This window comes from Bubalus bubalis, chromosome 10 (assembly GCF_019923935.1).
Source record: "Bubalus bubalis isolate 160015118507 breed Murrah chromosome 10, NDDB_SH_1, whole genome shotgun sequence".
NCBI classification, from domain to species: domain Eukaryota; kingdom Metazoa; phylum Chordata; class Mammalia; order Artiodactyla; family Bovidae; genus Bubalus; species Bubalus bubalis.
This window is the reverse complement of record NC_059166.1, coordinates 94,677,128-94,704,093: the sequence shown is the minus strand read 5'-3', so window position 1 is coordinate 94,704,093 and position 26,966 is coordinate 94,677,128. Positions and strand designations below refer to the sequence as shown.

The 26,966-nt window shown below is 40.9% G+C and overlaps 1 protein-coding gene across 1 annotated transcript in view; it reads right to left on the bottom strand.

Annotated features, from left to right (window-relative positions):
* Nucleotides 1-6,625, bottom strand: part of COL9A1 (collagen type IX alpha 1 chain) — a 90,449-nt gene extending 83,824 nt beyond the window's left edge. The window contains exons 1-5 of the mRNA XM_044924570.2: nt 6,578-6,625; nt 5,571-5,626; nt 4,519-4,592; nt 3,014-3,091; nt 2,748-2,880 (exon numbers count right to left, since the gene is read on the bottom strand). Of these exons, the coding sequence (XP_044780505.2) occupies nt 2,748-2,880; nt 3,014-3,091; nt 4,519-4,592; nt 5,571-5,626; nt 6,578-6,625 (389 nt within the window). The remainder of the gene's footprint in view (nt 1-2,747; nt 2,881-3,013; nt 3,092-4,518; nt 4,593-5,570; nt 5,627-6,577) is intronic.
* Between the last annotated feature and the right edge of the window lie 20,341 nt (nt 6,626-26,966).

Here is a 26,966-nt window from a genome sequence, read left to right as displayed (position 1 = left end):
ACATGATGAGAAGAGAAAATTCCTTTTAGTGTTCAGATTGGTTATATACGTACATGTACTTGTATATACCTAAGACCATTTAAAGTTCTCACAAGCCTAATTCATAGAACAGTTAGTCCTATTGTCTTTTTTGGATACTTAAGATTCTGTTCTTAAAAATATGCTATGCACATCGATAAGTAAACTCGACAGCATACATAATTTAAAAGAGGCTGAATCTACAAATGATTAATTTCATTATGTTACAATCTGTACAGAATATCTTAAGAGGAGAATCATACAGTTTGAATAAAAGATAAGAAGTCCTTGGACCATGGAACATTTGTTTATGACCTTAACCCATGAAAAGCTAAAAATTGTATTTGTTGCTGCAAACACAACATATCTGAAGCACGAGATGAGAATGTAAAACTCTTATGCCTAAAATAAAGAATTAAAAGCATCAAAATTATGTGGTCATGAATATTTTTAAAAAATGGAAAGATAAATAACCACAAATTATGATTCTATCATGTTAGCTCCATGTGCTATAGTCTTCCTCCCATGAAGATCAGCCTATATTCTCCAGCACAGAAATCCCCTTAAAAGTCAAGATGGTCTACTGCATGCATGGTTTGAGAACAATTCCAGTTTCTGCCTTTTTAAAGCAGGACTGCTTGGACTTCCCTGGTGGCTCAGATGGTAAAGCATCTGCCTACAATTCGGGAGACCTGGGTTCAATCCCTGGGTTGGGAAGATCCCCTGGAGAAGGAAATGGCAACCCACTCCAGTACTATTGCCTGGAAAATCCCATGGACGGAGGAGCCTGGTAGGCTAAGTCCATGGGGTCACAAAGAGTCAGACACAACTGAGCGACTTCATTTGGTTGGTGCAGGGCAACTCAAAAAGAAAGAGTCCACTAAGGAAAAGGCCGCATCAGCACCTCTGCCCTCTAGTGCTCTCCACTATTACAGCAAACACTTCACCAATGCCCCTGTGCACCCGGCTCTCCTGGAGCCCTCTCAGTTTAGCAATATTCACTCTTCATGGCAACCGGTGGCATTGCTAGTATTATTCCTAATTCTAACCTGTGGGAACTGGGTCAAAGACAGTTTAAGCAACTTGCCCAAGGGGCTCCATCCATCTCAGCCCTGGTTCTCCTCCTTCCCTTTTTTTTTTTTTTCCTCCTACTCTCTTCTTCTACTTCCTTCCTCCTTCTTCCTTAATAAGTAAAACAAGAGCCTTTAGTCTTTGTGGGGACAGGGAGTCAGAATGATAGAGACTATGGGACATTAGTTGTAGCCTATGAAAAATATTTCGTGACCACTTTTGGTGCTTAAAGAAAAACAAGAAAGACAAGGGGGAGGAAGGAAGGCTGCGTGGCCTCCACCTCTGAACTTAGAGTTAATGACAGTCCAGACAGTACCTTAAATTTAGAGAAGAAAGGTCAGCATTAAGGATCTGGTGTCATGTTCAATTATTTTATTAAAGAAATAAAAATCAGAGTATTCTAAACTTATTTAAGAATACATCCAGCTCTTCTGTACATGAAAAGAAAATATATGAAAAATCCAAATGTTAATCTTTCCAAAGGCAACTGGTTTCCAGGGTTACTATTGGGTAGTGGTTAAAGGCACAGCCACTGAATCAATTCTGTCTGGATTTCAATCCTCTCAGCACCTCCTCACCCTGTGACAAGTTATGCAAGCAACTTCAACTTTCTGGCCTCAGTTTGCTCTTCCATAAAATATGGATAAAAATGTCCCCACCACAAAATTGTAATAAGGATGCTATTTAATGTTGATTAGTAAATCTAGAAAAAGAGCTTATACAGTGTACTATTATTGTTTTATAAAATATAACATGTTCAAAACATGAATTTCTATATGCAATCTGGAACTATATCAGAATATTTTAATTTTACCAAAATTTTCATTATTATTAACACTTAGCATTTCTATGATATTCTTTTGCTCTTCTAATTAGTCATTATTTACCTTTACATCTTAATTTCTATCGATGTCTTAATTTTCTTGTTCATGTACTAAAGAAATCTTAACGACATTTTTTACCTAAAACATTCATTCAGCATCAACATCACGTTTAAGGTATTTAGGTGATATAAAGCTGAAAACCCTGAAGCTCATTCATAACAATGTCATGACTCAATACCTACACATGCATTAAAACATCTTGGTTATAAATGATTTAAATAAGAAAAAGCTTAGCTCCAAAGAAGGAGACACAGGATTTTTTAAAGTATTATCACTGCCATTGTTTCCCTTATCATTATTCTAGTTTTAGTTTTGTCTGGGTCCTGCCAGGAGCCAAGCATTGGATGTGTGGATCTATTTCAGCACCGGGATACTTGAACAGCTCCATTGTGAGCCTTCTAACCACTGGGTGGTTTCTAGTTAAATTTATGCTTAACCCCTGGCACTTTTCACAGAGGGTCCTTTCAGGCAAAAACCAGACAAATTATAGAAAAACAGAGAGCAAAGTAATAAGAACATGTCCTGAATCAATGTATAATAGTCTCAGTGATTTTTTTTCCTGGAATGGAAAGTAAATTACACACTGAAAACATGAAAAGCATTCACATATTTGGGCACTAAAGATAGGTAGGTAAATAAATTCCTTCATCTTTAAATAAAATCATGATCCAAGAAATATTGAGCTGGGAAAGACTCTCTAACATGGGATAGATTTTCATTTTTTAAACTGTGTTTGAAGCTAATAACTAAATCAAGTATTTTTTTTTATATTACCTGGTTGGAATCCTGAAGTCTACATTATTTCCCAACTTGTAAGCCACCTGTAAGGCAGTTGATCCAACTACCCTCTGGATAGCCTTTCTGGATGCTGCTTTATCTATCTGGAACTGAGAAATCAAGTCAAATCCTACAGAAAGGGAACACAAGATAAAAGTGAAATGAGACTAGTTTCATTCCTCTCCAGAGCCTTTCCAAATAAAAGATGTATCAGGTAGATTCATAGAAAGCATGCATTGTCAATATGATACACTGCTACTCACCTGGTAAATCATCTTGTCCAATCCTGACCTTTGGACAGAGTTCATTTTCACCATTGGAATTTGAATTAACAGGGAACCCTGCAAAGGAGATAGCATGTCATCTTCCCTCAACCCCTACAGAGATCATAGGAATATACCAATAATAATAAGAGCTGAGCAACTATTTAAAGTGCAATATTATACTAAACAGCTTCATGACTAGTAGTATATTTGGCTTTAACTCTACAACTCTGTGGTTATAACTTATTCATATTCAACCCATCCTGGGTTGAAGACATAAAGTTGCTTTAATAACATGTTCCCTTTGGGGAAGTTTGGAATTTGTTCTTTTTGGAACCACATCTGCATGATGTTCTGAATGGCACAGTGTCAGAACCCTATTTGGTTTGGGCTAGAATATATTGCTTTAAGCACCACAAATTTTAGAGATCCCAAGAGAATCCAGAGCCAATTCAATGGTACTTCTGAAGAGTGGAGTTCTTAAGAGTCTTTGTCAAGTAGAGGAAGGAGCTGAGAATTTCTCAGGATTCCCTAAGCCTACATAAATAGAGAGAATGTACTTGATTTCATAAATTTCTTCTAAGAGATCAAATAAGTGTTCCAACTAGAATATTACCAGCATCTTAGAATGGGGGAGAGTAGTGAGGAGAAGAAAAGAAATAGAACAGTCTTATGGACTCTGAGAGAGAGGGAGAGGGTGGGAAGATTTGGGAGAATGGCATTGAAACATGTAAAATATCATGTATGAAACGAGTTGCCAGTCCAGGTTCGATGCACGATACTGGATGCTTGGGGCTGGTGCACTGGGACAACCCAGAGGGATGGTATGGGGAGGGAGGAGGGAGGAGGGTTCAGGATGGGGAACACATGTATACCTGTGGCGGATTCATTTTGATATTTGGCAAAACTAATACAATTATGTAAAGTTTAAAAATAAAATAAAATTAAAAAAAAAAAGAAATCATGCGAATTAAACCCTCAATCACAAGGAGGATGAAAAATCCTAGAATGAAATTTGGTGCTTCTTAGCAAGTAAAAGATTGTAGGGAGGGCCACTTTTTTCAACAACACAAAAGCCTTCTTGTAACTGTCCAAACCCAGTGCCCTCTGAGACTCACCTGGTGACAGACACTTCCTAGATTTCAGAAAAAGCATTTTCCAGTTACATAGCTTTGGCCTGCAATTTCAGTCCGTCAAACATACTCTTTACACCTCATCTGACCTCAGATTATTGGCTTCTATCTATTCATCCATCCACCCATCCATCTAACAGAACCAGGTAGGTGCTGGGCTAGACACAGGTTAGGCTTCCTGCCCAACTGTGGTCACAGCCAGGACTTCTCCATATGCAGCACTGAACACGGCCATAAAATACACCCACAGCCAAAGCAGGATTGAAGGAGGGTGTGAAGGAAGGACCCTGGCTGCCTCGCTCAGCCACAGACCTGCCTAGTCCTTTCAGGGAACAGGTAGTATTTTGAAATCGAGAAACTGGGACCTCTTACTTGGGCGACGCTTGACAGTCACTGATGCCCAGGTCCCCAGGAAACTGCATACAAAGAAGAGAACCGGAATTTTCCTAAAGAGGAGAGAAGAAAAATGTCTCAAACAGGAGTCCTTCCAGGTGGGGACTATGTCACTATTTTAAAAGTGGCACACCAGATGAATGCAGGTGACTGGTCCTCAGCCTAGTTTATTTTTTTCCATTTTCTTTATTAAATTCAATTGAGAGAATTAATGAATTCTCAATTTCCCAACTCCTATTCTAAAATGATCACGAGATGACTGGTTTTTCCTGCCTTGCTTTCTCCATACCTACACGTCTTGCTGTTTCTACACCTCTATCTCTGTCTCTGCGTTCTTTTATCTTTCTCTGCCTCTCCATTTCGGCGGCTGTCTCTCTTCTCTCTCGTTTTCGCTCTTTTCTTGCTCTCTGGTCTATCTCTCCATCTCCCTCCTCTCGCCTCTCCCCTCCCCCCACTCTTCTCCTCCCCTGTTAACACTACTGTAAAAACACAGACCCCTGACTCTGAGCACCCCCAGTCCAGTCTCCCCGCCACTGTTCTCCATCTCAAACTCTTACCATAAGCTCTTCATTTTCCCAATTGGCTTTCCTTCGTTGTCAACAGTCCCAGTGAAGATGGGACTGTAGGGGAGTCGATACTCCCCCAAGACCCCTTCAGTGCCACCCCAGGGCTGAGTTCCAGGCCAGCCTTGGTCCCTCCTGCCCTTGTGAGGGCTAAAAGCAAAGGGAGTGGACCAGAGGCATCTGGTGCTACTTTAAGCCAAAGCAGAGGGAAGGGGTGGGGAGATGCCGCCCAGTAAGGCCAGGCCTAGTCAGGGGTGTGTCCCCAAAGCTAACGAGGTTATACTGAAGGAGGGACTAGCAAGGGAACATTTGCTGAAAAGAAAAAAAAATCAGGATGTGGAGAAGTTCACAGGCAAGCTGCTATAAGGACACAGTGGAAACTTTGAGAACTGCTATAGGAATACAGTGGAAGCTTTTAGAGCAAAGTAGGGATGTGGGGGTTCACACGGGCCCCGGTGCCCAGTCAACCTTGTTCTGAATCTCCGTTTGTTCTGACACACTTCAGTTAGATGTCCTCCAGCAAATTAGTTAATATGTCTGTCGCTCTGTTGCCTTAACTGCAAAACAAGTTGAAAATAGTTACCCCCAAATAGTTGTTTAGAGAATTAAATTGGAATACAAGCAGAGTCTTGCACCTGGTTCAGGAGAACCATCATTATTCCCATCATCATTGTCATTGATGTTAATATTGAGTCATTGTCATTGAGTTAATATTTCACCACGTGTTCCCCTCTACTGAAAGTACTTGAAGCCTGATAACATTTAGTGTTCGTGACATTATAAGGTAAGACTAACATTATTTCCACTTTAGAGGTGAGACAACTGAGGCACAGAAAATGAAGTAACTTGTAACTTCAACGTTGCACGGCTAATTTACTCAACACTTGTGAGCTCTCTGCACTTGTTGGCTAGAGAGCCTGATAAAATCTCAAGCCCCAGGTCTTATTTCTTCCTAAACTCTATGGTAACAGTACTAGTTGAGCAGAATATTCTTGGAAATCAGTGACATCTTATGCTCTAAAAACAAGTTGAGTGCAAGTTACAAGGAACACAGATCTGGAGAGAGAGATTTCTATCAGTCCCGTGTCAGACATACCCACCTTCTCCCAGAACCTGAGCAGGTCAAGAGTGAGTCCCCACCCCACCCACTCAGGACGGTCCAGCCCAAACTCAAGGATTTTCAGGGACAGAGGATCTAAAAGTCCTAATGAGCCATGGTATCTAGCATGAAGTAGTTTTGCTTCCTCGACATTTCTTTAATTTTTAAATAAACTAACTTTTTGTTTCACTGCAAAATAAACAGTGTTTCTTCTTATGTATTTTTTTGTTCCCCTTGCCCCACCTCAAAAAAAAAAAAAAAAAATTCTTTCCTCTTCTGCCTCCCTCAGCTCACTGAAGGGTTTCGTTAAGGAGATGCGAGCTAGGCAAACTCCACCACCCATTTGCTTTCCATTGCTTTTCTACTCGTGACCTACCTGTTGGAGTCCTGTCTCCCCACAGCGCTGGGACATCCGTTTCCTCATGTTGTTTGGAGTTTTCCATGCATCCCTGTCATTCTCCTTCCATCTATCCAAGACGATTTCCCTGGGCAGCCATTTTGGTTGAGTCACAGAATTACAGATGGTCCTGCCTTAGCCTACTCTTAAAAGTCAACCAGGGGGTATCTTATATAAATGGAGCAGTTTACTAGCCCAGAGAACTGACTCTCTAGATAAACCTCACTTAGTCTTTAGAGACATCAACAATGACTCACTCTCAAGTAAGAGTGTGTTCACACTGAGGACATAAAAACTCTGCTGCATAAGCTGGAGCCCTTGACCTAGAAGAGCCCACATTTCCATGAGTAAATAAAGAGTGACATCAAGATGCAACCCAGTAAGTGCTATTACACAAATATGACAAACTGGGTCAAAGCGATCAAAGTGGGGGTTGCATTATCACAGCTATTCTTAGAACAGCATAAAAAGCTTTTGAATGAGCCAAATGACATGATGAAATCCTACACTGGTTTCTAGTTATAAAAAGAACCTTCTATTGCACAGCATCTCAGTTAGAAAGCACAGAAATCCTCATCTCTGCTACCTTCTGACTTCTGCTTCTAAAGGGCCATATGGGTCCCAATTCTCCTGTTAGTAACCTAATTATGCTCTGTGTAATTCACGGGGCATATGCTTCCCATACAAAATCAGTGTTAGGTCTCCTTTATATGGCAGAAACCAACACAGACCAGGTTGTAATATCAGCTTTTATCTGCTGCCAATAAACTTTAAAATTGCTTTAATAAAATTCAGAGAAAATTATGATTAAAATAGAATTGACCCTCTACTGGTAGGACATCAAAGGAGACATCTTGACATCCCAAAAATCACACAAGGTAAGCCAACCCTAGATCCATAGGGAAAAGGGCTTTCTCCAAAAGCACCCGCTCCACTGAAGTTATCTATTTGCTAAACAAGTCCTCTAATATATTACTCCAGGAAAGAACTGGCAAGTTTCCCCATGGAATTATGGTTTTTGAGAAATTCTTTTGTTAAGTGTTTTAGAAATCTCACCTCTGCTTTTGCTCCTGCCCCATCTCACTTTGAAGAATCTTCTATAGCTGGGATCTGAAGGCAAACTTTTAATAAAAAGATAAAAGAATAGAGAAGAAAATGGGTTTGCTTATAAGTGGTTTGGTATATTTCCAGCTTGGCAGTTTTATTTAAGGTGGTGAAGAGCAAGCAGCTACTCTATTAAGAAAAAAATGTAAATCCAGAGAAAAAATATATTTTAAAATATATATATAAATATAAAATATTTTTAAAAGATAAAAAGATATTTTTATCTAACATGCATATTTAAGGACACTTTTTCCCTCCTCCTCCCACCCCCAATTTCTATTAGTCATATTTCCTAATATGACATTAACCACTATCATTGTGGCTCAGACTATAAAGAGTCTGCCTACAATGCCAGAGACCCAGGATCCATTCCTGGGTCGGGAAAATCCCCTGGAGAAGGAAATGGCAACCCACTCCAGTATTCTTGCCTGGAGAATCCCATGGACAGAGAGGAGCCTGGCAGACTACAGTCCATGAGATCACAAACAGTTGGACAGGACTGAATGACTCATATGCCATTAGGGTCTCAAAGGGAGCAGTATAAACCCTGCACTATTCCCATCTGGTCATGCTGCAGCCTAAAGTCACAGGTACACAAGTTTTTTCATCATTAACTCTATTGCCTCACTGTACCTTATAGTTCTAATCCTGAAAAACCACATGGAAATGAAATCTAGTTATTTATGTCAGGCTGTAAATGCACCAAGACAGCTTGATATTTTAAATGATCCATTTTATAGACAAAAGTATTTGATACAGAATAATTGTGCCTTAACCTCTCTTAACCCCCCTCAAAACACTGTGCTCTACATAACATATATACACACTGATATTTTCCTTTCTATCCACCCAGAATTTCATTTACTTACAGTTTAAATTAGGGAACATCATCACAAATAATCATCTTCCTTGATCATCTACTTTCTTCATGTTCACTCAGTCATTCGACAAACACTTCTTCCCAAGTATATGTCACTGCTACCAAGTGTCAGGAGTTGAAGAGAGAAAAAGTACGAATAAATACAACCTTGCCCTGAGGAAGATCATGGCTCAGTGGGGAGTCAAATGTAAGAATGACTGTGAAATAACAAGTCAAAGAGGCTGCACCATCACTGAAAACAAGTATGAACTCAATCCAGGAGCACTGAGAAGTTTCTCAGTTAAAAAAAAAAAAAACACACAATTGACCCTTTATCCATTTTGCTGACCCTCCAACCCTCTGCCTCTTTCAGATCAGATCAGATCAGATCAGTCGCTCAGTCGTTTCCTACTCTTTGCGACCCCATGAATCGCAGCACGCCAGGCCTCCCTGTCCATCACTAACTCCTGGAGTTCACTCAGACTCATGTCCATCGAGTCAGTGATGCCATCCAGCCATCTCATCCTCTGTCATCCCCTTCTCCTCCTGCCCCCAATCCCTCCGAGCATCAGAGTCTTTTCCAATGAGTCAACTCTTCGAATGAGGTGGCCAAAGTACTGGAGTTTCAGCTGTAGCATCATTCCTTCCAAAGAAATCCCAGGGCTGATCTCCTTCAGAATGGACTGGTTGGATCTCCTTGCAGTCCAAGGGACTCTCAAGAGTCTTCTCCAACACCACAGTTCAAAAGCATCAATTCTTCAGTGCTCAGCCTCCTTCACAGTCCAACTCTCACATCCATACATGACCACAGGAAAAACCATAGCCTTGACTAGACGAACCTTTGTTGGCAAAGTAATGTCTCTGCTTTTGAATATGCTATCTAGGTTGATCATAACTTTCCTTCCAAGGAGTAAGTGTCCTTTAATTTCATGGCTGCAGTCACCATCTGCAGTGATTTTGGAGCCCAGAAAACTAAAGTCTGACACTGTTTCCACTGTTTCCCCATCTATTTCCCATGAAGTGATGGGACCGGATGCCATGATCTTCTTTTTCTGAATGTTGAGCTTTAAGCCAACTTTTTCACTCTCCCCTTTCACTTTCATCAAGAGGCTTTTTAGTCCTCTTCACTTTCTGCCATAAGGGTGGTGTCATCTGCATATCTGAGGTTATTGATATTTCTCCCAGCAATCTTGATTCCAGCTTGTGTTTCTTCCAGTCCAGCATTTCTCATGATGTACTGTGCATATAAGTTAAATAAACAGGGTGACAATATACAGCCTTGACGTACTCCTTTTCCTATTTGGAACCAGTCTGTTGTTCCATGTCCAGTTCTAACTGTTGCTTCCTGACCTGCATACAAATTTCTCAAGAGGCAGATCAGGTGGTCTGGTATTCCCATCTCTTTCAGGATTTCCCACAGTTTCTTGTGATCCACACAGTCAAAGGCTTTGGCATAGTCAATAAAGCAGAAATAGATGTTTTTCTGGAACTCTCTTGCTTTTTCCATGATCCAGCGGATGTTGGCAATTTGATCTCTGGTTCCTTTTCCTTTTCTAAAACCAGCTTGAACATCAGGAAGTTCACGGTTCACATATTGCTGAAGCCTGGCTTGGAGAATTTTGAGCATTACTTTACTAGCGTGTGAGATGAGTGCAATTGTGTGGTAGTTTGAGCATTCTTTGGCATTGCCTTTTGGTAACCACCAATTTGTTCTCTGCATTTATGATTTTTTTTTCCTTTGTTTGTTTGATGTTTTTTTCAGACTCCATATAAGAGTGAAATCATATAGTATTTGTCTTTCTTCTTCTTTGTTTCACTTAGAATAGTACTTCCCAGGTCCATTCATGTTGTCACAAATGCCAAGATTTCATTCTTTTTGTAGCTAAGTATGCTTTTGAACTGTGGTGTTGGAGAAGACTCTTGAGAGTCCCTTGCATTGCAAGGAGATCCAACCGGTCCATTCTGAAGGAGATCAGCCCTGGGATTTCTTTGGAAGGAATGATGCTGACGCTGAAACTCCAGTACTTTGGCCACCTCATGCAAAGAGTTGACTCGTTGGAAAAGACTCTGATTCTGGGAGGGATTGGAGGCAAGAGGAGAAGGGGATGACAGAGGATGAGATGGCTGGATGGCATCACTGACTCGATGGACGTGAGTCTGAGTAAACTCCGGGAGTTGGTGATGGACAGGGAGGCCTGGCGTGCTGCGATTCATGGGGTCGCAAAGAGTCGGAAACGACTGAGCGACTGATCTGATCTGATCTGATAGCTAAGTATACAATGTTCCATTGTATTTATGTAACACACCTTCTTTATCCATTCATCCATTGATAGATATGGATTATTCTCATATCTTGACTATTGTAAATAGTACTGCAACAAACATGGGGGTAAGTATGTGTTTTTAATTAGTGGCTGCAACCAATTTATAGTCCCATCATCAGTTTAAGAGGGGTCCTTTTTTTTCCACATCCTTGCCAACATTTATTTCTTATCTTTTTGAGAATAGCCTTTCTAATAGGTAGATATTTTATTTGTAAATACCCTCTCCCATTCCATAGGTTACCTTTTCATTTGATAATGGATTCCTTCACTGTGCAGAAGCTTTTTGTTTGATTCAGCCCCGTATGTTTACTTTTGCTTTTGTATCTCTTGCCTTTGGAGTCAGATCCACAAAAGCATTGCTAAGAACGATGTCAAGGAGTTTTACTGTATATGTCTTCTCCTAGGAGTGTTGTGATTTCAGGTCTTGTATTCAACTCTTTAACCCATTTTGAGGTAATTTTTGTGTGTGGTGTAAGACAGGTGTCTAGTCTCATTCTTTGCATGTGGTTGTCCAGTTCTCTTAACACCCTTTATTGAAGAGACTCTCATTTCTCCCTGGATCCCCTGTCATAAATTAATTGTCCATATATGTGTCTACATCAGTTCAGTTCAGTTCAGTTCCATCACTCAGTCGTATCTGACTCTTTGTGACCCCATGGACTGTAGCACGCCAGGCTTCCCTGTCCATCACCAACTCCTGGAGCTTGCTCAAACTCATGTCCATCGAGTCAGTGAAGCCATCCAACCATCTCATCCTCTGTTGTCCCCTTCTCCTCCTGCCTTCGATCTTCCTCAGCATCAGGGTCTTTTTCAAAGAGTCAGTTCCTCTCATCAGGTGGCCAAAGTATTGGAGTTTCAGTTTCAGCATCAGTCCTTCCAATGAACACCCAGGACGGATTTCCTTTAGGATGGACTGATTGGATCTCCTTGCAGTCCAAGGCACTCTCAAGAGTCTTCTCCAGCACCACAGTTCAAAAACATCAATTCTTCAGCATCTAGAATATTGGCCTGTAATTTTCTTTTCTGTGTTGTCCTTGTATGGTTTTGGTATCAAGGTTATGCTGGCCTCATAAAATGAGTTTGGAAGCATTCTTTACTCTTCAATTCTTTGGAAGAATTTTAGACATATAGATATTAAGTCTTCTTTGAATGCTTGGTAGAATTCATCAGTGAAGAGATCTGGTCCTAGACTTTTGTTTACTGGAAGATTTTTGATCACTGATTTCTATGTCATTAGTAGTAACCAGTTTATTCCGATTTTTTTTTTCATCATGATGCAGTTTTGGCAGATTGTATATTTCTAGAAATTTATCCTTTTCTTCCAAGTTGTTCAATTTTGTTGGCTTATAACTGTTTATACTAGTCTCTTGCGGTCTTTTGTATATATGTGGTATCAGTTATAACTTCTCTTTCATTTCTAATTTTATTTGAATAGTCACTCTTTTTTAACTGGTTTGTCTAGCTAAAGGCTTGCCAATTTTGCTTATCATCTCAAAGAATCAACTTTTATTAATAGTTTTATTGATCTTTTCTGCTGTCTTTTTAGTCTCTATTTCATTTACTTCTGCTATGATCTTTATTATTTCCTTCCTTCTACTAACTTAAGGCTTCATCTGTTCTTTTTCTAGATCTTTTATTAATAGATAAAAAGTTAGATTGTTTATTTGAGACCTTTTCTTGTCTTCTGAGATAGGCCTATATTACTATGAACTTCCCTCTTAGAACCTCTTTTGCTGTATCCCATAGATTTTGGTATGTCATATTTCTCTTTTCACTATTCTCTAGGTATTTTTTAATTTCTCTTTTGATTTCTTGAATGAGCCTTTGGTAATTCAGTAGCATATTGTTTAATCTCCACTTTTTTTTTCAGTTTTCTTCTTGTAATTAATTTTTAATTTTATACCATAGTGATCAGAAGAGATGCTTGATATGATTTCAATTTTCTTAAATTTATTGAGACTTTTTTTGTGATCTAATGTGATCTATCTTGGAAAAAGGTCCATATGCAATTGAGATGAATATGTATTCTGCTAGAACATGCCATCTAACAGCAGCAGAATATACATTAATCAGTTCTTGTATTTCTTCCTCTGTTCCTTATTTACAGATATTTAGTCTATCTGATTAATGTGCTGCTGCTGCTGCTGCTAAGTCGCATCAGTCGTGTCCGACTCTGTGCGACCCCATGGACTGCAGCCTACCAGGCTCCTCCGTCCAAGGGATTTTCCAGGCAAGAGTACTGGAGTGGGTTGCCATTTCCTTCTCCAGATTAATGTGCTACTTAAGGCAAAAGCTTCCCTACTGATTTTTTGTCATGATGCTCACTATTCATTGATATAAATAGGGTGTTAAAGTCCCCTACTATTTTTGTAGTGCTGTCAATTTCTTCCTATAAGTTCACTAACTTTTATCTATTTTGGTGTTCCTATATTAGGTTCATATATATGTATAAGTCTTATATCTTCTTTCTGGATTGACTCATCATCATTATGCAATGCCCTCCTTTGACTTTTATTACAGTCTTTGTTTTAAGGTCTATTTTGTCTCATATGAATATATCTCTGTCAGTTTCTTTCCCCTTCCCATTGTCATGGAATCTCTTTGTCCATTCCTTCACTTTCAGTTGAGTGTGTCTTTCCTTCTGAAGTGAGTCTCCCATGGGCAACATATCAATGGGTTTTATTTTCTTATTCACTTAGCTACTGTATATCTTAATTGGAGAATGTATTGCATTTGCATTTAAAGTAATTATTGACAGAATGTGCTTACTGCCATTTTGTTAATCTTCTCTGGCCATTTTTATATTTCTTCTCTGTTCCTTTTCTTCTTCTCTTTCTTTCTTCCCTTAGGGTTTGAGTGCTTTCTTTAGCATAATGTTTAATTTGCTTTCTCATTTTTTGTGTGTTTTTACTATACACTTTTGATTTGTGGTCACTGTGGGGTTCACTTATAATATTTTATGTATATCATGGTCTGTTGTAAGTTGATAACTTAAATTTGAACATGTTCCATAACTTTACATCTTTACTTCCCCCACCAGGTTTTATATTTTTGACATCACCTTTTATATGTTTTCATTTAATGCATCACTTAATTATTGTAGTTTCAGTTCACTTTAGAACTTTTGTCTCTTAACCTTCATACTTCCCTTTAAGTGATTAAGCCATTACATTTACTATTAAAATACCTTTTCTGGTAAGATTTTTTACTTTAGTATGTCTTTTGTTATTTATTAATACTGTTTCTATTTAGTTTGGGAAAGGAGTATGTCAAAGCTGTATATTGTCACCCTGCTTATTTAATTTATATGCAGAGTACCTCATGCGAAATGCCAGGCTGGATAAAGCACAAGCTGGAATCAAGATTGCCAGGAGAAATATCAATAAACTCAGATATGCAGATGATACCACCCTTATGGTAGAAAGCAAAAAGGAACTAAAGAGCCTCTTGATGAAAGTGAAAGAGGAGAGTGAAAAACCTGGCTTAAAACTCAACATTCAAAAAACTAAGATCATGCACCTTGTCCCATCACTTCATGGCAAATAGATGGGGAAACAATGGAAATAGTGACAGACTTTATTTTCTTGGGCTACAAAATCGCTGAGGACCATGAATGCAGCCATGAAATTAAAAGATGCTTGCTTCTTGGAAGAAAAACTATGGCAAATCTAGACAGCATATTAAAAAGCAGAGACATTATTTTGCCAACAAAGGTCCATCTAGTCAAAGCTTTGGTTTTTTCAGTAAGCATGTATGGTTGTGAGAATTGTATTATAAAGAAGGCTGAATGCCAGAGAATTGATGCTTTCGAACTGTGATATTGGAGAACACTCTTGAGAAACCCTTGAACTACAAGGAGATCCAACCAGTCAATCCTAAAAGAAATCAATCCTGAATATTCACTGTAAGGACATATGCTGAAGCTGAAACTCCAGTACATTGGCCACCTGATGCAAGGAGCCAACTCATTAAGAAAGTCTCTGATACTCAGAAAGATTGAAGGCAGGAGGAGAAAGGGACAGCAGAGCACGACGTGGTTGAATGGCATCACCAACTCAATGGACATGAGTTTGAGCAAGCTCCAGGAGATGGTGAAGGACAGGGAGGCCTGGTGTGCTGCAGTCCGTGGGCTCGCAAATAGTCAGATATGACTTTTTAGTCCCTTTAACATTTCTTGTTTAGTGGTGATGAACTTCTTTAGGTTTTCCTTATCTGGAAAATTCTTAATCTCTCCTTTAATTCTGAAAGATAACTTGCCAGATAGAGAATTCTTGGTTAAGGCCCCCCGCCTTTGACCACTTTAAATATTTCATGCCACTCCCTTTTGGCCTACAAAGTTTCTGCTAAAAAATATGCTGATAGTCTTATGGAGTTTCCCTTGTTTATAACAAAGTATTTTTCTTTTTTTGCTTTTAAGATTCCCTCACTATTTTTAATTCTTTCCATTTTCATTATAATATGTCTTAGTCTGTCTCTATGGGTTCAAGTTATTTGGAACTCTCTGGGGTCCCTAGACCTGGATGTCTATTTCCTTCCCAAAATTATGGTGGGGGTGCTCGACCATTTTTTTATTCAAAAAAGTTTTATGGCCTTCTCTCTTCTTTGCTATTTTGAACCACTGAAACTGGAGAGTGAAAAAGTTGGCTTAAAGCTCAACATTCAGAAAACGAAGATCATGGCATCCGGTCCCATCACTTCATGGGAAATAGATGGGGAAACAGTGGAAACAGTGTCAGACTTCAGTTTTCTGGGCTCCCAAGTCACTGCAGATGATGACTGCAGCCATGAAATTAAAAGACGCTTACTCCTTGGAAGGAAAGTTATGACCAACCTAGATAGCATATTCAAAAGCAGAGAGGTTACTTTGCCAACAAATGTTCATCTAGTCAAGGCTATGGTTTTTCCTGTGGTCATGTATGGATGTGAGAGTTGGACTGTGAAGGAGGCTGAGCACTGAAGAATTGATGCTTTTGAACTGTGGTGTTGGAGAAGACTCTTGAGAGTCCCTTGGACTGCAAGGAGATCCAACCAGTCCATTCTGAAGATCAGCCCTGGGATTTCTTTGGAAGGAATGATTCTAAAGCTGAAACTCCAGTACTTTGGCCACCTCATGCGAAGAGTTGTCTCATTGGAAAAGACTTTGATGCTGGTAGGGATTGGGGGCAGGAGGAGAAGGGGACGACAGAGGATGACATGGCTGGATGGCATCACTGACTCGATGGACATGAGTCTGGGTGAACTCTGGGAGTTGGTGATGGACAGGGAGGCCTGGCATGCTGTGATTCATGGGGTCGCAAAGAGTCGGACACGACTGAGCGACTGAACTGAACTGAACTGAACTGAGAATAAATGCTAGTCTGCTTGATGTTGTCCCAAAGGTTCCTTAGAGTACCTTTCAGATCAGATCAGTCGCTCAGTCGTGTCCATCTCATCCTCTGTCATCCCCTTCTCCTCTTGCCCCCAATCCCTCCCAGCATCAGAGTCTTTTGCAATGAGTCAACTCTTCACATGAGGTGGCCAAAGTACTGGAGTTTCAGTTTCAGCATCATTCCTTCCAAAGAAATCCCAGGGCTGATCTCCTTCAGAATGGACTGGTTGGATCTCCTTGCAGTCCAAGGGACTCTCAAGAGTCTTCTCCAACACCACAGTTCAAAAGCATCAATTCTTCAGTGCTCAGCCTCCTTCACAGTCCAACTCTCACATCCATACATGACCACAGGAAAAACCATAGCCTTGACTAGACGAACATTTGTTGGCAAAGAAATGTCTCTGCTTTTGAATATGCTATCTAGGTTGGTCATAACTTTCCTTCCAAGGAGTAAGCGTCTTTTAATTTCATGGCTGCAGTCACCATCTGCAGTGATTTGGGAGCCCAGAAAACTGAAGTCTGACACTGTTTCCACTGTTTCCCCATCTATTTCCCATGAAGTGATGGGACCGGATGCCATGATCTTTTTTTTCTGAATGTTGAGCTTTAAGCCAACTTTTTCACTCTCCCCTTTCACTTTCATCAAGAGGCTTTTTAGTTCCTCTTCACTTTCTGCCATAAGGGTGGTGTCATCTGCATATCTGAGGTTATTGATATTTCTCCTGGCAATCTTGATTCCAGCTTGTGTTTCTTCCAGTACCTTTACTTTTTTAATTTCTTTTTTTCTTTTCTGCTCTAAGTTCCATTACTTTGTCTTCCAGTTCAGTGATCTATTCTTCCACTTTGTCCAGTCTGCTGTTGAATCCCTCTGTTGTATTTTTCAGTTCAGTAATTGTGTTCTTCCAGTCTATAAGTTCTATTTGATATTTTCTTATATTTTCTGTCGCTTTGTTGAAATTCTCACTGTGATCCATCCATTCTTCCATTCCAAATTTGGTGAACATCCCTATGACCAATATTTTGAATCCTTTATCAGCTAAATTGCTGATCTCCATGTTATAAAGATTTTTTTCCTGCAGTTTTGCTTTGTTATTTTATTTGACTTATTCCTGTATTTCTTCATTTTGCCTGATTCTCTGTACTTGTTTCTATGCATTAGGCAAATCAGCTACTTCTGCCAATCTTGAAGGAGTGGCCTTGGGTTAAAGTCCCATAGGGCCCAGAAGTACAACCTACCCTAGCCACCAGAGCTGGGTGCTCAAGAGGCATCCCCGGTGTGGTCTGGGCATGCCTACTTTCTGTGGCATGGGTGTGGGCGTGGAGGGTGCTCTCAGCTAGCTCAGCTATGACATAGCTGTGGCATTGGCATGCTTGGGGGTACTCAGCAGGTGCACTAGCACATTAGCAGGAGGGTTACAAAGTGGCTCCTATCAGCACTTGCATTAGTAGGTAGAATAATATCCCAGAGAGGGTCACAACAGGTCCCTGTCTATACAGCTGATGCTTTAGGATTAGTAAGTGGGGCTCCTTCATGTACGGTTCAGACACTTTTCAAACTGGTTTTCTTACTCTGGATCCCAGGGTGACTGAATCTGTGCATGAGCCCTTTAAGAATGGATTCTTCTTTCCCTACAGAACTATGGTCTTCCTGACATAATTCCCATTGTTTTTCAATCCCAGGCATTTGAAGACTTCTTCTCTCCTATTGCAGGACATAAGATTTGGGGGTTCCTAATGTGGAACATGAACCCCTCACTCCTTAGAGGAAAATTCTGTTTTTGTTTTTGTTTTTTAGACACATCTCCACTTTGGATCACTGCTCCTAGAGCGAGGTGTGTGTGTGTGTGTGTGTGTGTGTGTGTGTGTGTGACTGTGTCTCTGCTTCTCCTATCCATCTCAATGCTTCCCTTTTATCCCTTCTTGTAGAGGCTCTGTTCAACCAACTTGAAGGTGCATTTCAGAGAAAACTACTCCAAGTGTAGTTGCAGATTCAGTGTGTCTGACAGAGGAGGTGAGCTCAAGATCTTCCTACACTGCTATCTTGAGCCAGGAACTCTCAAGGAGATGAAATCTTAAAGGATGAATAGATGCCTACTAAGAGAACAAACAGGTACAGTACATTTGGGGCAGAAGAAACAATAGAAATCATGACAGAAAGGTCAAATAGAATATTTCAGGAATAACAAGTTTAGTTCTGGAACTCTTTCACTTGGTGAATATATATATATATATTCCTCTTTATTTATTTGGCTGCTCTAGGTCTTGGTTGTAGCATGCGGGATCTTTGATCTTCATCGCAGCATGCAGGATCTTTAGTTGCAGCATGCAAGCTCTTAGTTGTGACATATGGGATGTAGTTCCCTGGTCAGGGATTGAACCTATGCCCCTGCATTTCAAACACAATCTTAACTGCTGGAACACCAGAGAGGTTCCTCACTTGGTAAGTATTTGTTTCTGACTTTTCTACCATGAGCCCTGAACTGACCTCAGCACATAAATAGGACAGAGCAAGACCAGATCCCTGCCCTGGGTAGCTTACATGCTGGTGGGGATGTGTGTATGTGAAACTCGCTCAGTCGTGTCTGACTCTTTGTGACTGCAGGGACTATATAGTCCACGGAATTCTCCAGGCGAGAATACTGGAGTGGGTAGCCTATCCCTTCTCCAGGGGATCTTCCCAACCCAGGGATCAAACCCAGGTCTCCTGCATTGCAGGTGGATTCTTTACCAACTGAGCTTGTGGGGAGACAGATACTAAAGATGTTTACAAGAATAAACAAGATAATTCAAGCTGAAACTGTCATTTTCAAAATTAAAAAAGATGGCAAAGTGTGCTAGAAGAAGAGAGGGGTTGGTTTGGAGGCTGGTCGAGACTGAGGAGTGAGAAAAGTCTTATCTGAGAGGGTAAATTTTGACTCAGACAAGGCGAGAGTGGAGAGGTAAGACTGACGAGTGGTACATTAGAAAAGGACTGGATGGGGGAGTGGAAGTTTGAGTAACTGAGTAGATGGTGATACTTTCTAAAATGCAATTAGGAGGACCATAGGGGAGGAGATGAGTAGGGGATCTTGAAAATCTTGGAGTCTGGACTTTAATTCTGGCTGTTAAGCAAACAAGTCACATGGAGAAGGAAATAGCAACCCACTCCAGTACTCTTGCCTGGAAAATTCCATGGATGGAGGAGCCTCGTAGGCTACAGTCCATGGGGTGGCAAAGAGTCAGACATGACTGAGTGACTTCACTTTCTTTCTTTCTATAGTTTCTTTTGGAGAAGGAAATGGCAAGCCACTCCAGTGTTCTTGTCTGGAGAATCCCATGGACAGAGGGGCCTGGTGGGCTGCGGTCTATGGGGTTGCAAAGAGTCAGACACGACTAAGCAACTAACACACACACACACAAGCAAATGAGTGACGAGGTTATGGACAAAAACAACTTTTTTAAGTGTGTCTTGAGAAAGATGGTTCTGGCATTTCTTGAAAGATAGATTAAATGGATTTGATAAATATGCACAGCTGAAACAGAAGTTTCAGAAGACAGTACTTACATATGTAATTGTGGTATGTTCTATTTTCTGCTTTATCCTATTACATTTTTTAGTGATGATGATCAACTCAATAAACTGATTTCAGGACCATCTAATGGGTTGCACCTCATGGTTTGAAAAACACTGGATTAAGATATAGTAGGCAGTAGAAATGCCAAGAGGTATCTTTCCTCTTATTTCCTGGTATGGGGCACAATTGTTGAGATGCCCAATAAGACTCTTGAATAGCAGGACAAGTTCCTTGTTTTTTACATGAATGTCTTTTTTAAAAGTATCCATTTGAAGTGACATTGCCATTACCTTATAACTTTAAAGATGCCACGAGTCCCACATTTAATTACATTATAGTTTAAAACAAAGAAGAGGCACTTTAAAAACTGGTTTCCAAATAGTATCTAGGTTTAAGTTTTCTTCCATCTCTCTTATCTTTAAAAATAAAAGACCCAAAATGCCTAAGGGCACATACCAGTTGTGTGAGGTTGCCACAGATTAGCCACAGTGAGAGCCTGAAATTTATCATAGAAATCTGTCTGAGAGGTGATTAATAATCAGAGAGTTGCTAAAACTAGGACCTCCGCAGTTTTGTGTTGGGTTATTTTTACTATAAAGAAATCTGTCCACAATCAAAGCGCTACTTTTAATCCACTTATTTTGATTCTATACTTGTAATCATAGCCTAATCATATGTAGCAAGCAAATAGAGCCCCATGAGGAAAGCCATTTCTCTCTGAAATCCCTAACAAATAAATGTGTTCTTGTCATGGACCATTAATACAAGAATGTGTTATTTAACACAAACTCCATCCCTACCCCAAGTCTTCAAGCATGCTACTTTTGCTTCCTCTGAAATACTAATATGGGCATTTCCATGTCCCCAAGAAAGAGAAAAATCAACTCCCCTGCACCGTGTATGTGCCTCCAATACATATTGCTACATCTGCTACGTTGTGGGTCTTCAGTTTGTGGAAGCTAATACACCTCCTGAGCCTCTCCTTCTACTTCCAAATAACTTCACTTTCTGGTCCCTCAGCATATTTTTCTACATACTATAATTTCCTTTTCTAACAGTTGTTCCCAAAGGCATACCAGAACCACCTGAATGGCTTGTTAAAACCGCCTCCTGGGGTTTTAAGCCCCAGAGTTTCTGATTCCGGAGATTTTAGATGGGCATAGAATCTACATTTCTAACAAGCTCCTGGGTGCCACTGCTGCTACTGGCCAAGAAAGGCTGCTCATAAAAAAACGTTTTCAGCTCCGTTAAGCTACTTTTTCTTTTCACAGCTAACATGGGCTGTAGCATTTAATAAGTATTTGCAGAATAAATTTTTAAAATAATTATCAGTTGAACTCATAAGACTTACAGGAACTTTCAAGCTCATGGAAGAAAAAAAAAACAACTGCACTAATTTCTTTATTGGGTATATGTTAAAGAAATTTACTTGAAATTAAATGAAGTAAAGGAACTCAAGCCTTCCCTTCTATACTATTACCACCTATTAAATAGAAAGTGTGTTCCTGAATTCCATGTTATCCTTTATAAGTATATATAGAAAGATCCTTGATTATGAAATCATTCTTTCTCTTTTATGAAAGAACCCTTAAGTAAACATCATTTAATGTTGCATCCCACGAAATTTTATGTATATTCACTAGCTTCCACACTCTGGGAAAATGTTTTGTCTGCGCTAGATGGCAGTGTAATCCTGAAATTCGAAACCTAAACTAAGGCATCAGACTAGGATCTAATTTCCAGGCTTAAAGGAGACAACTTTTGATTTTAAGCAAGCATCCCGTTCTTGGTTATTCTCTAAATGTATGCAATGGAGTATTATAATTGATTCCATTTTGGAGTTGCTCTCAGAGTAAATGTACAAATACAATGCACACTGATTGTTCAGAAAGTCTATTGAAGGACAAAGACACCCAGTAAACACTAAGTAAACTAAATTTAATTCTGCCCCGAGAGGCGAGTCATCCACTCTCTCCACCTCTCACCACCACCAAATTGAGCCTTATCACTAAGCAGGTCATCCCCAAGGTTAACAGGGTGGGTTATAGATCAAACTGCTGCTGCTGCTGCTAAGTCGCATCAGTCGTGTCCGACTCTGTGCGACCCCATAGACAGAAGCCCACCAGGCTCCTCTGTCCCTGGGATTCTCCAGGCAAGAGCACTGGAGTGGGTTGCCATTTCCTTCTCCAATGCATGAAAGTGAAAAGTGAAAGTGAAGTCGCTCAGTCGTGTCCGACTCTTAGCGGCCCCATGGACTGCAGCCTAGCAGGCTCCTCTGTCCATGGGATTTTCCAGGCAAGAGTACTGGAGTGGGGTGCCATTGCCTTCTCCAGATAGAGCAAACTAGTTAGGTTCAAATCTCAGCACTAACCTTTTTAAGCTGGGAAACCCTGAAGATGTCATTAATTTCCCTGTAACTCAGCTTTCCCATGTGTAAACATGAGTGATAAAAGCATCTACCTAATAGGTATGTTATAAGAGTTAAACTAGAGTTTAACATGGTGACTAGAACGTAATAAATTTCAGCCATAAATGTTTTTGTTGCTGTAACTCACTCTCCTCGACTTAATTCTATCACTCAGTCCCACTCTGCTGGGACAAGTGATGGCTCCTTAAGATCACCTTAGAAAAGCTTTCCTTGTGTGGGTTGTGTGGTTGTGCTAGAAGCTAAAAACTCCTAGATGATATTCCACTGGTGGAAAATCCACCCACAATGATCAAAGTAAACCAATTGAAAGCCCCCTCTTCCCTTCCATATGCACATCTTTGACTGTTTTATGATTCTTCCTCCTACAAAACTGCTCTTAATGTGTTCCATAAGGTCACTTGAGCATCAATAAAACCATCTCTTTCATAAAGCACTGTGGTTTTTCAAGAACATTCATCATCCTAATATCCTTTGTATCTCAAAGCAATCCAACAAGACAGATGTGACTGTCCTGTTTTCCTGCTGAATAAATGGGTGAAGGTGGAAGGGAGCTGCCTAAGTTCATGGTAACAACAGAGGTACCCCAGTCTATTGATTGAATCTTTAGCAGATACACAGAAAAGGCAATGCCATCCATCACCATAAAACAGTGAAACTGCTGCTTACTCTTTCTCTCCTTACTCTCTCTATATATATTTGGTTTCTTCATTTTAGAATATGTGATCACTATAGAAAAGGGCTTCCCTGATGGCTCAGGTGGTAAATAATCTGCCTGCAGTGCGGGAGACTCGGGTTCAATCCCTAGGTTGGGTAGATCCCCTGGAGGAGGGCATGGCGACCACTCCAGTATTCTTGCCTGGAGAATCCCCATGGACACAGGAGCCTGGCAGGCAACAGTCCATGGGATTGCAAAGAGTTGGACATGACTGCGCGATTAAGCACAACACACACAGAAAAGTAGAAAATAGAGATAGAGAATGAAAAAAGGGGGGGGAAATCACTCATTGAGACAACTCAGTATTACCATTTAGAATGTTTTTTCAGTTCCTCTTCTATGTGCAAGTTGTGATCATATTCTACACAGCTTCATGATTTCCATAAATGCACGTCGCAAAGAACTTACACACTTTCTTCCCCAAAATTTAAATGCAAAGATGTGTCGTGTACAGAATAGAAAGCAAAGTCCAGTGTAAGAACTCAGCCCTGAAGTCAAGATTACAGCTTTTAATTCTAACTGCAGTAACCTCGAAAGAGAAAATAACTGCAGAGAAAGGAACCTTTGAGTAACTGGGGCAGACTCTTCCAGCAGTCCATGGTTTTTTGAAAGACATTCCTTTTCTCACTCAAAGCCACATGGGACCTTAAACTCACAACCAACTGACTAACCGCAAAGCAGCAGAGGCGTGGCAGACATTCCGGAGGCAGCAAGGGCCACCACGGGGGAGCCCTGCCTCTTGCCTTCCGGGCAATTCAAATACCCTTGGAGCCTCCACTGATGACAGGAATAGCAATGGCGACTGACGCGTGGGCAGGTGATAAAGAGTCTTTGTCCTCGAGGGCTGACCTTAGCGCCCCCACAAGCTGAAAGGGCTCTAGTAATAGAGCACTCAGGGATTCCAGGCAGAGGTCCGTCCGGGATGGACCAGCAGGACTGCTGGGCAGGGAGCACAGGACGCTGACAGAGGCTGAGGGGGGCCGCTGGTGTCACCCAGTCTGCCTCCACGAAGGGTTTCTCCCAGGCTTCCAGGCCTTTTTCTAAAAATGCAATATAAGGAGGGAGTAGGAGAAGAGATCCCTCTGCTATGCCAGGAACTGCCTCATGCTTGAAAAGGTGTTATCCTCTCAGTCTACGCAGCTCACCGTTATCGCCATTTTACAAGTGAGGTGAGGCTGAAAGAAGTTAGAAAACTTGCTAAAGGACACTCCAGATGAGACGCCAAAACTCAGCTTGGGTTTATCTGACACCAGAGCCAATGTCCATCCTATAATTTGTTGTTTCTGAGTCCACACACACACACACACACACATGAGCAATGATCTTAAGTACATTTTCCACCTTACTGTGCATCTAATCCTACACAATTATTTTCCTTTCTTCACAAACCCCAAGCTTCTACGGTAGTGTAATTACTTCCCGGTTTCGCTCATTTGTCCACATTTTAAAAGTATAAAAATATGGTCTATATTGCAAATATTAAAAAATGAATAAATAAATCCCCAAGCTAAAAACCCCAAGAGCTGATAAAATTTGTCCTTATATAGACCACAAACTTGGTGCCCTCACTGTGTCCAAAGATTTGTTTCATGGGTGATTTTACTGAAACTACAAAAAGTGGTAGTAAAGATCTTCTCTATATTTTCAAGTGGTTCTATTCATATCAAAATTTGTCTCGAATTTTAAACTCTCACAGGTTAGGGACCTTGATTATTTATAATCTCTCTTTCTTTATGACCTCCTGCAGCCAGCCTTGTATATTCATCAGCAGTCAACACTTCAGCCAACAGCGTATTTAAATCACAGTGCTGAGTAGTAAAGAAACTTTCAGAGCCAAATAATGCCTTATCTGTCCTCAAAGAAGGACACACACACCCTAAAACTGAAGCACACTTTAGCATTAAAGGACCCCTCAATGAAAATAAGCAGAACCACAAAGTGCTCTAGAGACAGAAAGGCAAAAGTAACTGATACTTTCCAGAAAGATTCTAGAACATTTCACAGACAAAGTGACACTTTAACTTGACCTTGAGGAATGAATCAGATTTTACAGGCAGACAAGGCTATAAGGAGTGACAAGGCAATTGGAATAAGGAGGACAGAACCTCAGAGGCATCGTGATGAGAGGCATGTATTGAATTATGTCAAAGGCGTGCCTTCACCTTTTTTAACTTTTATGTTATAGTATAGTCAATTAGCTCCAGTACTCTTGCCTGGAAAATCCCATGGACGGAGGAGCCTGATGGACTGCAGCCCATGGGGTCTCAAAGAGTCGGACACGACTAGGCAACTTCACTTTCACTTTTCACCTTCATGCTTTGGAGAAGGAAATGGCAACCCACTCCAGTGTTCTTGCCTGGAGAATCCCAGGGACAGGGAAGTCTGGTGGGCTGCCGTCTATGGGGTTGCACAGAGTCAGAAATGACTTAAGTGACTTAGCAGCAGCAGCAGCAGCATAGTCAATTAGGGCATCCCTGGTAGCTCAAGTGGTAAAGAATCAGCCTGCAATGCAGGAGACCCCAGTCTCCTGGGTCAATTCCTGGGTCAGGAAGTTCCGCTAGAGAAAGGATAAGCTACTCACTTCATATTCTTGGGCTTCCCTGGTGCTTCAGATGGTAAAGAATCCGCCTGCAATGCTGGAGACCTGGGTTCGATCCCTGGGTTGGGAAGATCCCCTGGAGGAGGGCATGGAAGCCCACTCCAGTATTCTTGCCTGGAGAATCCCCAGGGACAGAGGAGCCTGGCAAGCTACTATCTGTGGGGTCACAAAGAGTCGGATACAACCAAGCAACTAAGCAAAGCACACAGTTGATTAACAATGTAGTGACAGTTTCAGGTATACAGGTGTATATATAAAAAATGACTTCACTTTTTGAAATATGATTTGTGTGTCATTATGGACTTAGGGGTTAAGAAAACTAATTTACCCATTTAGTAAGTAAACAAATGAGGGCTCTAACAGTGTTTATGACTCTCTTTTATTAGGCTGCTGACCACATTCATATTTTGTCACTGGAAAACAAATCAGCAATCCATTTGCTGCCAGGGAGAAGGTAGAAGTAAGAGCTTTGATCCTAGGCTGGCACAGGTCCAGGAGAAACTTAACTGTTGTCTGCAAAGCCTTCTCAGTTTGAGAATTCCATCACGACATGGGGACCACCAGGTGCCTGATGCCAGGAGCCAGGGCAAAGGAAGCACGATGCCTTCCCTAGGACACACAAGGAATTTGCTGCCACTTCAATCGCAAGTTATTTTTTCCCTTTAGTATCAGTATTAGACTACAAAGCCTGCCTGTAGTCAGGTAGTCTGCCTGAAGTCAGAGGCTAGGAAGAGTCAATGGCATAACCAGTTAGCAATGCTTTCATTTCCTTGGGGGAAAGCTGATCAGTAAATAAAGATCTACATGACTTTCAAAGGGCTTCCCTGATACTCAGTTGGGAAAGAATCCACCTGCAATGCAGGACACCCCAGTTCAATTTCTGGGTCAGGAAGATCCCCTGGAGAACGGATAGGCTACCCACTCCAGTATTCTTGGGCTTCCCTGGTGGCTTAGCTGGGAAAGAAGCCACCCTGGCCTGGAGAATTCCATGGACTGTATAGTCCATGGGGTCACAAAGAGTTGGAGACGACTGAGAGACGTTCGTTTTCACTTACTTTTAAAAAATAACAGCCTAAAAGAATCCTGGTACATGCTAAGTGATGGCTTCAGGCTGCAAGAGTGAAGGCTTACGGCCAAGAACAGCAGACGTGTTGTGTGCAGGGAGGAGATTTGAAACTGGAGTTGTTATGAACAGTGAAATGAGCGCTGGAGTGTAGCTCAAAAGGGAGGCCGGGAAAATGCAGTGTAGCCGGAACAACCCAAGTGGAAATCAGCATGCCCATGGCAGATTTCCTAAAACCTATTCTGTCAAGTAGAACGAAATAGCAAAGAAGCAATAAAAGAATAAATGACCTAGAAATATTGGCCTCTTCAAGTGGAACTTGCTACAGAGGGCTGGTTTCGGAAGCACAAGTGG